The sequence below is a fragment of the Taudactylus pleione genome, unplaced genomic scaffold, assembly GCF_031769625.1.
Source record: "Taudactylus pleione unplaced genomic scaffold, aTauple2 ptg000483l, whole genome shotgun sequence".
NCBI lineage: Eukaryota > Metazoa > Chordata > Amphibia > Anura > Myobatrachidae > Taudactylus > Taudactylus pleione.
The window spans coordinates 3,656,357-3,670,254 of NW_028284885.1; the positions used below are offsets into that span (position 1 = coordinate 3,656,357).

The 13,898-nt window shown below is 49.2% G+C and overlaps 1 protein-coding gene across 2 annotated transcripts in view; it reads right to left on the reverse strand.

Annotated features, from left to right (window-relative positions):
- Window positions 1–13,898, reverse strand: part of CNIH3 (cornichon family AMPA receptor auxiliary protein 3) — a 164,193-nt gene that overhangs the window by 8,774 nt on the left and 141,521 nt on the right. For both annotated transcript variants that reach the window (XM_088449362.1, XM_088449361.1), the window contains exon 4: window positions 4,393–4,505. In XM_088449362.1, coding sequence (XP_088305488.1) covers window positions 4,393–4,505 — 113 coding nt within the window. The remainder of the gene's footprint in view (window positions 1–4,392; window positions 4,506–13,898) is intronic.

Sequence of the window (13,898 nt, forward strand, 5' to 3'; positions counted from 1 at the left end):
TGGGAAGCAGAGTAGCGGTATTGCAGGGGATAACAGCAGTAACACAGGGGTATCAGTGGGAAGCAGAGTAGCGGTATTGCAGGGGATAACAGCGGTAACACAGCTGTATCAGTGGGAAGCAGAGTAGTGGTATTGCAGGGGATAACAGCAGTAACACAGCGGTATCAGTGGGAAGCAGAGTAGCGGTATTGCAGGGGATAACAGCGGTAACACAGCGGTATCAGTGGGAAGCAGAGTAGCAGTATTGCAGGGGATAACAGCGGTAACACAGCGGTATCAGTGGGAAGCAGAGTAGCGGTATTGCAGGGGATAACAGCAGTAACACAGGGGTATCAGTGGGAATCAGAGTAGCGGTATTGCAGGGGACAACAGCGGTAACACAGCGGTATCGGTGGGAAGCAGAGTAGCGGTATTGCAGGGGATAACACAGCGGTAACACAGCGGTATCAGTGGGAAGCAGAGTAGCGGTATTGCAGGGGATAACAGCAGTAACACAGGGATATCAGTGGGAAGCAGAGTAGCAGTATTGCAGGGGATAACAGCGGTAACACAGCTGTATCAGTGGGAAGCAGAGTAGCGGTATTGCAGGGGATAACAGCAGTAACACAGCGGTATCAGTGGGAAGCAGAGTAGCGGTATTGCAGGGGACAACAGCGGTAACACAGCGGTATCGGTGGGAAGCAGAGTAGCGGTATTGCAGGGGATAACACAGTGGTAACACAGCGGTATCAGTGGGAAGCAGAGTAGCGGTATTGCAGGGGATAACAGCAGTAACACAGTGGTATCAGTGGGAAGCAGAGTAGCGGTATTGCAGGGGATAACAGCGGTAACACAGCGGTATCAGTGGGAAGCAGAGTAGCGGTATTGCAGGGGATGACAGCAGTAACACAGCGGTATCAGTGGGAAGCAGAGTAGCGGTATTGCAGGGGATAACAGCAGTAACACAGCGGCATCAGTAGGAAGTAGAGTATCGTACTGCAAGGGATAACAGCGGTAACACAGTGGAATCAGTGGGAAGCAGAGTAGCGGTATTGCATGGGATAACACAGCGGCTCAGTGGGAAGCAGAGTAGCGGTATTGCAGGGGATAACAGCAGTAACACAGGTGTATCAGTGGGAAGCAGAGCAGCGGTATTGCAGGGGATAACAGCAGTAACACAGCGGTATCAGTGGGAAGCAGAGCAGCGGTATTGCAGGGGATAACAGCAGTAACACAGCGGTATCAGTGGGAAGCAGAGTAGCGGTATTGCAGGGGATAACAGTGGTAACACAGCGGTATCAGTGGGAAGCAGAGTAGCGGTATTGCATGAGATAACAAAGCAGTATCAGTGGGAAGCAGAGTAGCGGTATTGCAGGGGATAACAGCGGTAACACAGCGGTATCAGTGGGAAGCAGAGCAGCAGTATTGCAGGGGATAACAGTGGTAACACAGGAGTATCAGAGGGAAGCAGAGTAGCGGTATTGCAGGGGATAACAGCAGTAACACAGCGGTATCGGTGGGAAGCAGAGTAGCGGTATTGCAGGGGATAACAGTGGTAACACAGGGGTATCAGAGGGAAGCAGAGTAGCGGTATTGCAGGGGATAACAGCGGTAACACAGCGGTATCAGTGGGAAGCAGAGTAGCGGTATTGCAGGGGATAACAGCAGTAACACAGCGGTATCAGTGGGAAGCAGAGTAGCGGTATTGCAGGGGATAACAGCAGTAACACAGCGGTATCAGTGGGAAGCAGAGTAGCGGTATTGCAGGGGACAACAGCGGTAACACAGCGGTATCGGTGGGAAGCAGAGTAGCGGTATTGCAGGGGATAACACAGTGGTAACACAGCGGTATCAGTGGGAAGCAGAGTAGCGGTATTGCAGGGGATAACAGCAGTAACACAGTGGTATCAGTGGGAAGCAGAGTAGCGGTATTGCAGGGGACAACAGCGGTAACACAGCGGTATCAGTGGGAAGCAGAGTAGCGGTATTGCAGGGGATAACACAGCGGTAACACAGCAGTATCAGTGGGAAGCAGAGTAGCGGTATTGCAGGGGATAACAGCAGTAACACAGGGGTATCAGTGGGAAGCAGAGTAGCGGTATTGCAGGGGATAACAGCGGTAACACAGCTGTATCAGTGGGAAGCAGAGTAGCGGTATTGCAGGGGATAACAGTGGTAACACAGGGGTATCAGAGGGAAGCAGAGTAGCGGTATTGCAGGGGATAACAGTGGTAACACAGCGGTATCAGTGGGAAGCAGAGTAGCGGTATTGCAGGGGATAACAGCAGTAACACAGCGGTATCAGTGGGAAGCAGAGTAGCGGTATTGCAGGGGATAACAGCAGTAACACAGCGGTATCAGTGGGAAGCAGAGTAGCGGTATTGCAGGGGACAACAGCGGTAACACAGCGGTATCGGTGGGAAGCAGAGTAGCGGTATTGCAGGTGATAACACAGTGGTAACACAGCGGTATCAGTGGGAAGCAGAGTAGCGGTATTGCAGGGGATAACAGCAGTAACACAGTGGTATCAGTGGGAAGCAGAGTAGCGGTATTGCAGGGGACAACAGCGGTAACACAGCGGTATCAGTGGGAAGCAGAGTAGCGGTATTGCAGGGGATAACACAGCGGTAACACAGCGGTATCAGTGGGAAGCAGAGTAGCGGTATTGCAGGGGATAACAGCAGTAACACAGGGGTATCAGTGGGAAGCAGAGTAGCGGTATTGCAGGGGATAACAGCGGTAACACAGCTGTATCAGTGGGAAGCAGAGTAGCGGTATTGCAGGGGATAACAGCAGTAACACAGCGGTATCAGTGGGAAGCAGAGTAGCGGTATTGCAGGGGATTACAGCGGTAACACAGCGGTATCAGTGGGAAGCAGAGTAGCAGTATTGCAGGGGATAACAGCGGTAACACAGCGGTATCAGTGGGAAGCAGAGTAGCGGTATTGCAGGGGATAACAGCAGTAACACAGGGGTATCAGTGGGAAGCAGAGTAGCGGTATTGCAGGGGATAACAGCGGTAACACAGCGGTATCGGTGGGAAGCAGAGTAGCGGTATTGCAGGGGATAACACAGCGGTAACACAGCGGTATCAGTGGGAAGCAGAGTAGCGGTATTGCAGGCAATAACAGCAGTAACACAGGGGTATCAGTGGGAAGCAGAGTAGCGGTATTGCAGGGGATAACAGCGGTAACACAGCTGTATCAGTGGGAAGCAGAGTAGCGGTATTGCAGGGGATAACAGCGGTAACACAGCGGTATCAGTGGGAAGCAGAGTAGAGGTATTGCAGGGGATAACAGCGGTAACACAGCGGTATCAGTGGGAAGCAGAGTAGCAGTATTGCAGGGGATAACAGCGGTAACACAGCGGTATCAGTGGGAAGCAGAGCAGCGGTATTGCAGGGGATAACAGCGGTAACACAGGGGTATCAGTGGGAAGCAGAGTAGCGGTATTGCAGGGGATAACAGCGGTAACACAGCAGTATCAGTGGGAAGCAGAGTAGCGGTATTGCAGGGGATAACAGTGGTAACACAGCGGTATCAGTGGGAAGCGGTATTACAGGGGATAACAGCGGTAACACAGGGGTATCAGTGGGAAGCAGAGTAGCGGTATTGCAGGGGATAACAGCAGTAACACAGCGGTATCAGTGGGAAGCAGAGTAGCAGTATTGCAGGGGATAACAGCAGTAACACAGCGGTATCAGTAGGAAGTAGAGTATCGTACTGCAAGGGATAACAGCAGTATTTAGGTGTCTGACCTCAGTAGCTAAGTACTGCGCATCCGCACAGTACTGTGACACACAGTAATACTGGGTATGCACTAAGCGATGTGTACCCAGCATCGATGTTGCGTGAGGCGGATCCCAGAGTTGGCAAGGGGGGACCATGCTGCATTCATGATTAGGCCAGAAACATTCTTCCCTTTCCCCTACACACGGAGCTGTCGCTGCACGCCCACAGGCCGGTTCCGTGTGCTCGCTTTGTCAAAACCCATTCACCGCCCCAAAACTCCCAATTTCACAGGAAGACAGATCCGGCCAAGTTCTGTCTGGTTCCGAATAGGGCGGAGATACGCAAAGATATGCGTAGACTGATATCTGCGCACGTGCCGTATGCAAAAACTCGCCGTTTGCGCCCTTGCACAGAGTTACGTCTGACACACAATCAGGCCCACAGACCTTTCTAAGTACCAGGCATTTATTAGACGGCGCATCCAAGCAACGATTCAAGATAAGTAAATCACATTAGTACTTGCAGTATAGACCTTATAATTCCATTACATTTACAACTACACACGGTCACTATGATTAATCCCCAGCGTGTAGGCCCATGTGCAGGTGCTGTAACTGGCCAAGTCATGCAGGGGTTAATGGCACCAATGTGACAACCAGGGGGCACCAGGAGACCCACTTACCGCCATATGTGGTAGAAAAGCAACGGGGCATTCAGCCCAAGTGTCAGCCATTCCTCCGCACACATAAACATGATGCAGAACAGGCTGTGGATGGAATATTCTGGAAGCACCAGCTGAAACGATGAAAGAAAAATGAGAGAATGAAAGACAAAGAGGTGAATGAAAGTGTTCTCCAGGCCGCTAAAGTAACGTTCCAGTAACGTAGCCGCCATTCCTAGTCAGGTTTCCTGTGCGGGAAGAGACGAGACCCACAGACGAGAACTGTAACGCAGAGAATTATGGGACCGTTTGCAGCTATTCAGTGAGGTTAGAAAGTTGCTGCCACAATGTTGTGTAGCTCAATGTTGGAACAAAATGGCAGCCAGAAAGCAGGAAAACATAAAGTGAACAGGAAAATGTGTTTGCTTTCATTTACACACTCAGGGGATATAATTGGGATGTGGTCGGCACTCCGGCATGTGGGATGACGACTGTGTGACTACCGGTGCCGAAATCCTGAAAAGTTGGGGTCCCGGCACCAGTATCCCAACCGCCGGCATCCTGAAGGAAAGTATTGGGTGTTAGGGGGATGTTAGGGTTAGGTAGAGGGGTTATGCATTAGGGAGAGGGGCGTATCTGCAGGGTGTACCGGGAACACGGGCCCCTGGGTCCAGGGGGCCCCCGCACCGCACACCCTGCACCCATAATATTACTTACCTCTCCGGGGTCCCACATCGGCGCGGGGGTCTGGCACTGTAAAACGACTATAAAATGGCTGCCGGCCGCCGGGCGGAGAGGAGGGGGCCCGTGTCGGAGACTGCAAACGGACCCCCTCCTCTCTAGAAATGCCCCTGATTAGGGGAAGGGTTAGGCACCGGGGTAGGGGTGTTAGGTTTACGGTGCGGTGAGGGGGAGGTTAGGTTTAGGCACTAGAGGGGAAGGTTAGGTTTAGGCACCGGGGAGGGGGTGTTAGGTTTAGGCACCAGGGAGGGGGTGTTAGGTTTAGGGTGCGGGGAGGGGGAGGTAAGGTTTAGGCACCAGGGGAGAGGTTAGGGATAGGCACCGGGGAGGGTGGGTTAGGGTACGGGTTAGAATGATACTTACCATTAGTTCCTATGGGTGTCGGGATGTCGCTGTCGGTATTCTGACCAGCGGCATCCCGACAGCTGGGATTTCATACCCAACCCATATAATTCCATATACTACAAATAATCTAATGGTGCAGTAAACTGTATATTGGGTCATATTATGGATCATTTGATAACATTGCAACTGGGTGAAATATTTGCACTAATCCGTAACAACCAATTGGACAACGGCTTTCATGGTCTGCGCTACACTAGGGAGATCCACCTGACTATGCGAGTATCCGCCCATCTTATTGCGTCTTCCGCCCGCACCCGCAGGGGCCCCATATCTGTCCGTGCACCACAAATGAGCACAAATGTTGGCCTACACGTCCAAGATACTCCCACGACCGTCCTATGCAGGGCCGGATCAAGGTCCAACCATGATGCCACCTGATGATCTAAAACATCCCCCCCCACATCTATCCCTGAGGACCCCTCCAATAAAATTGTCACCCTGCCCCACAGAACCCTCCCCCTATATGCCCCACAGTGTATCCCCCAATGCCCCACAGTGCCTGCCCCAATACCCCTGATCACTCACCTCACATGGCCGGCTCCTCTTGAATGCTTCTGGCTAGTCTGACAGCTCTGTGTTCTGCATACATACAGCGCAGAGCGGCTCCCAAGTACCCTCATCAGAATCACGGATGTGATGTGCGCCGTAACGCTGGTGAGGGGACTCGGGAGCCGCTTTGCGCTCTATGCAGCAGCACAGACTACATGGTCGCCGCCCAGAAACGCCCATCTCACAGACAGAGCGATCTGTCTGCAATTTCAATCTCTGTTCGTGGTTTTATGCATGGTCCGGCACATGCGCAGTCTGCGTCCTGCTTTCTATGGCGCATGTCCAGTTTGCAGATATCCGTAGTATCCGTCCGCATTTTGAGTTACATCCGACTCACAATAAGGCCCTATATGAGCCCCTTTCGTCAGTGCAACAAGAGTCTAGGTGCAGTAGAGCAGCAATACTTAGCTTCTTGGATACCAATAAAATGTATGGATGACCGATAGCTATGATGGTGCCATCTAATGATCTGAAACCTTTCCCCCCCCCCCCACGTCTCCATGGGTTGCAGCGTACGGAGCGTCCTGCACTGGGGAACCCAGAAGTTCTACCAGTTTAATGGGGGAGGGGGGTCGATTGGTCTACAATATAAATCACATTTGAGTCTTCTTTAAAGACTCTTCGCCTACAGCGCAGCTGACTGATCAGGAGATTGCTTGGTGCCCTTCTGCTCACACGAGAGTCTTTAGGCTGCATGGATTCTGTGCACGGTGGTTTTTAGAGCTGAAACACTAAAGTGTAATGGGGAAATCGTTCTCCTATTAAACGTTCCATGTCATTTCCCCGGCTTAGGAACGTTGCCTGCTTCTGCCTGGGAGATTGAGGTATGGATTACCTCTCCCGCCTACAGCGCTAGATGCAGAACTGAAGGAAGCCCCGACCACGATTCTTGTAGACTGAAGCAGAGTGCATTAGAAAGGAATGCGTTAAAAAATCTCCACCCCGAACAATCTGCTGTTTAGCAAAACCCTGCACAATGGATTTTTTTCAGCCTTCTGATACCAGTCCTCACACAACGCAGTCGCATTTACATCTGTGACTGAAGGGGCCAAGTTTGCTGGTAATGGGGCATTCGTGGGTAGGTGAAGTTCACTGAGGGAGTGTTGGCGCAATCGTAAGCTATGCAGAATAGCGCATACGCAGGGATCCATCTTTTTCAGATGGACCTTTTGCACCAGGTATAGGGCTGATGTAAGTGCTCCCTGCCGATGATGGCAGCTGCGAAACACAGTGTGCGGATAGAAGCGCACAACTATGCATAGCATACGGGCACATTCCAACACACTTAGGGCCTGATTCAGAGCCGGTCGCTGTGACAGAGCGCTCGCTCTGAATCAGGGACGGTCTTTTTTTTTAAGAACGGCCTCCTGGCCGCTCGCATAGCTGTGGGTGACCACCCACAGCTATAGCGAGCGGCCATGATGATGGTCGCGATGGTCAAGACCATCGCGACCATCAGGCTTGCGACAAGACCCTTGTGGTAGGGTCTCGTTGCCGCAAACCCCAGAGAGCTTTCGGCTCAAACAGAGCCGAAAGCTCTCCCACTGACATCACTTGTGATGTCATTGGGGCCGCCCCCAGACGGTAGGCGTTCTCATGGGAACGCCTCCGTCTGGCCAGCTCATCTCTAATATGTATATATACAGTGGTGCTTGAAAGTTAGCGAATCCTTCAGAATTTTATATATTTCTGCTGAAATTTGACCTAAAACTACCACAGATTTTCGCAGAAGTCCTAAAAGCAGATAAAGAGACCAATTCAAACAAATAAGGCAAAAAATTTTACTTTTTTTTTTTTTTTTAGGAAAATGGTCCAATGTCACATACCTGTGAATGTCAAAAGTATGAGAACCTTTAGGCTTAGCAGATATTTTGAAGGTGAAATTAGTCAGGTATTTTCAATCTATGGGATGACAATCAGGTGCGAGTGGTCTTTTTTAAAAGAACAGGGATCTTCAAAGTCTGATGTTCACAACACGTTTGTGGAAGTGTATCATGCCATGAACAAAGGAGATTTCTGAGGACCTCAGAAGAAGAGTTATTGATGCTCATCAGGCTGGAAAAGGTTACAAAACTATCTCTAAAGAGTTTGGACTCCACCAACCAACAGTCAGAGAGATTGTATACAAGTGGAGGAAACTCCAGACCATTATATTTTATTACCCTCTCCAGGGGTGGTCGACCAACAAAGATCACGCCAAGAGCAAGGCGTCTAATAGTTTGCAAGGTCACAAAGGAACCCAATATAACCTCTAAGCAACTGAAGGCCTTTCTCACATTAGCTAATGTTAATGTTCATGAGTCCACCATCAGGAGGACGCTGAACAACAATGTTGTGCATGGCAGGATTGCAAGGAGAATGCCGCTGCTCTCCATAAAAAACATTGCAGTTTGCTAAAGATCACCTGGACAAGCCAGAAGACTATCGGAACAATGTTTTGTGGACATATGAGTCTAAAATAGAGCTTTTTGGTTTAAATGAGAAGCTTTATGTTTGGAGAACAGAGAACACTGCATTCCAGCATAAAAACCTCATTCCATCTCAGAAACACGGTGGTGGTGGTACTGTATCATGGTTTGGGCCTGTTTTGCTGCTTCTGGCACAGGACGACTTGCCATCATTGATGGGACACTAAATTCTGAATTATACTAGAATATTCTAAAGGAAAATGTCAGGACATCTGTCCATGAGCTGCATCTCAAGAGAACGTGGGTCAGGTCATGCAGCAAGACAACGACCCAATGCACAGGTCATTCCACCAAAGAATGGTTAATGAAGAATAAATTTAAAGTTTTGGAATGGCCAAGTCAAAGTCCTGACTTTAATCCAATCGAAATGTTGTGGAAGGCCCTGAAGCGAGCAGTTCATGGGAGGAAACCCACCAACATAACAGAGTTGAAGCTGTTTTGTTGCGTAGGAATGGGGTAAAGTTCCTCCAAGGCAATGTTCAGGACTAATCAATTAGAAGCAGTTATTGCTGCACTAGGGGGTCATACCAGATACTGAAACCAAAGGTTCACATATTGTTGACACTCACAGATATGTGGTATTGGATCATTTTCCTCAATAAAAAAATAAGCCCGTCTAAATTTTTTGTCTCATTTGTTTGATTTGATTCTCTTTATCTACTTTTAGGACTTATGTGAAAATCTGTGGTAGTTTTAGGCCAAATTTCAGCAGAAACATATAAAATTCTGAAGGGTTCACAAACATTCAAGCACCACTGTATATAGAAACCCCCTCCCCAAGTAATTCCTGCGTTTCCTCCTGGATGATGACCAAGGGACGCATCTAATTGGCTGAACGTGTCAAAAGCCCTCCCAAATATGCTAATATTGGCATAACAGCGATGGTGCGATCCATTGGCAGAATAACAATAAATGATCGGTCTGCAGTATTAAACAGGGTATTTATCAAAGCCTGGAGACAGATACAATTGTGAGAGATAAACTACCAACCAATCAGCTCCTAAATTACATGTTACAGGCTGTTTGAAAAATGACAGTTAGTAGCAGAATGGTTAGTATTTATATCTCACCATTGTATCTCTCTCCAGGCTTTGATAAATAGCCCCCCCCCCATATTTCAGTCAGCCTGAAGGGGAAGACTACTGATAAGTGACGTCTATTATTGTGTGCTTAAAAGAAAACAAATTATGGCCCTCATTCAGAGCCGTTCGCTATTTGCGTTCGTTCGTTCAAAAACAAGGGGTGGCTATGCAAATGATCCGTTCGCACATTGCAGTCTGTTCACACCTCTAAGTCTGAACGAGCGAGCGAAACATCCGCTCTTTTATTTGATAAAAACGCCCCCTGGCCGCTCGCACCATACGTCATGTCCGCTATTTATTAGATTAATCGAGTACATCGTACAGCGTATGAACTGCTCGCTATTCTTGTGGTTGGTTTTTTCAACCGCTATTTTGCGAGCAGTTCTGAGTTAAAAAAAACCAAGTGACGTGGTCATTGACGCTGCTGTATTCATTATGCACACCCATAAAACGCCCGTTTTGACCTTTGGCACGCCTGCGTTCGGATCTCCACTCCCCGTTTTCCAGCACCTTCCCCTGTTACCACCCACATACGACTCATTCTGTCACTCAAAATAGCAGGCACTCGCTATATTGCGTACAAATGATTTTCGGCCGCACTGACTGGTTCGCGCATGCGTACTAAAAAACGTATGCATGCGCAGATGTGCGAACATCGCTCGGAACGAGCGTACTGCCGCTAGCGAGTGGCTCTGAATGAGGGCCTATGTATTTATGTATTGTTCAATTTTCATTTTACATGCTCCCCGTGGCTTTATTACCTATGTATTACACTGTCTGGCCATGTTCTGCAACATGTATGCATGTTTTACTATCACTGCGAAGCCGCACCTCCCGTCGTATTCCGGGCGCATCTGCTACAGTCTATTTAGGCATGCCGGGACGGACACATCGGAATCGGTATGATTCCCGGCAGCACCTGGCCGACAAAAGCAGACTTCCCGGCAGCGGAAGCCCGACAGCGCTGGAAATCCCAATCGTCGATAGGTATGTAGGTAAGTACTTACTAACCTAACCTAACCCCCTAACCCTCTTTAGGGATGCCTAACCCTAACCTCCCCCCCAAGGGCCTAACCCTAATCCCCCCTCTAAGCGCCTAACCCTAACCCCCCCCTTCCCCGCTGCCTAAACCCCAAGGTGGGTGCCTAACCCTAAGTGTCCCCCGGAGGTGCCTAACCCTAACCCTCCCTCCCCCTAGCCTAACCCTAACCCTCCCGGGGGGGTGCCTAACCCTAAGTCCCCCCAGGGTGCCCTAAACCTAACCCTCCCCCCGCGGCTGTCCGCTACCGGTGCCCGGCATCCCTTTAATCGGGATGCCGGGCGCCTGTCTCCCGGCGTCGGGAAAATGTCAGGCGTCTACATCTAGACGCACCGGCATTTCACCCTCGCTGGGATATGACAGTCGGAAAGCCGGCTGTCAGTATTAAGGCAGCCGGCTTCCCGATTGTATACCGACATATCTACTGCAGGCAGCTCTGCATGAGTAGCAAAAATGTCTTCTTATCCAGCGCACTTTTTACATTAGTGACTAGATATATTTTATGTTTACGACTACACACAACTTGCCTCCATCGCTGTGCGGGCCCCACAATATACAAATGCTGAACATACAGCTCTTCCGCGGTGATAGCGGCTGTCATAGGGCTGATTCAGAGCCGGACGCTCTGACCAGAGCGCTCGCACTGAATCAGGCCCTCCTACCTGTTTTTGGAGCGTCCTCATGGACGCTCGCATAGCTGTGAGTTACCACCCACAGCTTATGCGAGCGTCCATGATGATGGTCGCGATGGTCAAAGACCATCGCGACCATCGGGCTTGCGGCGAGACCCATCATTACTGATGTCAGTGGGGCCGGACTCAGACGGTAGGCGTTCCCATGGGAACGCCTCCGTCTGGCCGGCACGCCCACCAAAGGGGGCGTGCTGTCAGTCACCATCGACAGCACGCCCCCTTTGTTGCGAGACCCCGAGCGACGTATTTCTCGTCACTCGCCGGGTCTCACGCATGCGCACGACGGAGCTCCCTCCGTCATGCGCATTCGTCAACCATCGACCCGCTTGCGAGCGAACTTCCCTCGCGAGCGGGTCCGAATGACCCCCATAGTCTTAGGTCGCTGACTCAATTGGTTTCTGTGGTTAAGGAATTGGCTGTGCCGTCTCGGCCCATTCAGCCCACCAAACGCCTGCACATGGATCGGCTACAATGCTATGGCCACGGGTCCCTCGATTTCCCCGGAATATTCTGCTCACGTTCCTATGTGATTTGTGATGTTTCATTACCTGTCTGTTCATGTGCGGTGTATAATAAGGACAAGGGAAGATTATACAAATTCTATATCTGCTAATTGGATACGAGACACTGACCTACAATTGTTGCAGATGGCTGCGTGTAACATAGTACATCAAATATTTAGTAGTTCCCCGTGCATTTCAAAATGTACTTTCATGGTTAGATAAAAATAAATGCACAATAAAGACCCGACAGAGCGTGACCTTTCTCTCCGCAATTTTCTAGATTTTTAAGTAATTAGTTGTGTAAATTCTGACATTTAAGTACTGGCAGCATGAAGACGCTGGTGGCTGGCAGCCTGGAATAAGTCCTTATATGCTTACACCATTACTATAACCATAGGGCCTGATTCAGAGCCGCTCGTAAGCGGCCGCTCGTTCGTTCCGAGCGATGTTTGCACAACTGCGCATGCGTACGGATCATTATACGCATGTGCGAACCAGTGAGTGTGGCTGAAAATCGTTTGTTTGCTAAATAGCGAATGCCTGCTATTTTGAGTGACAGGAGGAGGCGTATGTGGGTGGTAACAGGGGAAGGTGCTTGAAAACGGGGAGTGGAGATCAGAACGCAGGCGTGCTTAAAGGTCAAAACGGGCGTTTTATGGGTGTGCATAATTAATACAGCAGCGTCATTGACCACGTCACTGGGTTATTTTATAGCCAGAACTTCTCGCAAGATTGCGGTAGGAAAAACCAACCACAAGAATAGCGAGCAGTTCATACGCTGGTCGATGTACTCGATTAATCTAATAAATAGCGGACATGACGTAGGATGCGAGCGGTCAGGGGGCGTAGTTTTCCAAAAAACGACCGCATGTTTGGTTTGCTCATTCAGACCTAGAGGCGTGAACAGACCGCAAAGAGCGAACGGTTCATTTGAATAGCCACCCCTATTTTCTGAACGAGCGAGCGCAAATAGCGTCCGGCTCTGAATGAGGTCCATAGTACGGGAAAATATACACAGCGCTAGAACAAGAGCTACAGCATATAGCAAGGACACTTGGTTTTCCTCATGATACAGAGCCAGATAAGGATATTGGGTCCCATTCAGCCAAAAGTGAAGCTGCATACACACACAACGATTTTGTTACCAACGATTTTATGAACGATTGTATGAACGATTATCTCTCAGATTATCTTTCAGATTTTTGAAGTATAATGAACGATTTTTTGAACTACAAACGATTTTTGCACATTAAATTAATGAAAATCGTTGAGTTGACAAGTCTGACTGAACTACAAACTACAAACGTGAACGCGCATGTCGTTCATCGTTTGACTCAGAAAGTGAACGCTTTTTCAAAAGATTATCTTTAAACTATATAATTTAACGATAATCGTTCAAAAAATCGTTGTGTGTGTATGCAGCTTAAGATGCATTGAGCAGATATTTGCAGACTGCGCGCACACTGCGTCATGATGGTGGCTGCTGATGGAATAACACTGGGTGCCGCACGACTGCGTGAAAACAGAAGGACACTGGCATTAGCATAAGGAATTAAACCTGCCATCCGCACTTGCGACCACTTTGCACCCGACTCAGAATGAGAAGCGATTATGTCTGGAGAACGGTGACAGCTTCAGAGTTGGGAGCAAAGCAAAAAAAAAAAAGTTGCACCTGGAACAAACCATGCTGCAATACAAGGGGGCAGATACATGTATTATTGTGCATGCAGCATGCAGGGTACATACTGGCTGCTTTGTATGTAGCCCCAAAGCTTTATTGTTACACTGAAGTTTAGAGTTCAGCTAGGACACGATCCCTCCCAAAGCTATAGCTCTCTGCACGTGTTACATCTGCCCCCCTACTCATTATTGGTACTATGAATGCCAGCCGCCAGCTCTGGTTTTGCCTACCACATGGACCATAAATAACACTGTACAACAAATTAATACTTTTAATTTGTTTCCTTTCTAAAAATAGTCATACATCACTAATAGTCACACATCACTAATAGTCATACATCACTAATAGTCATACATTACTAATAGTC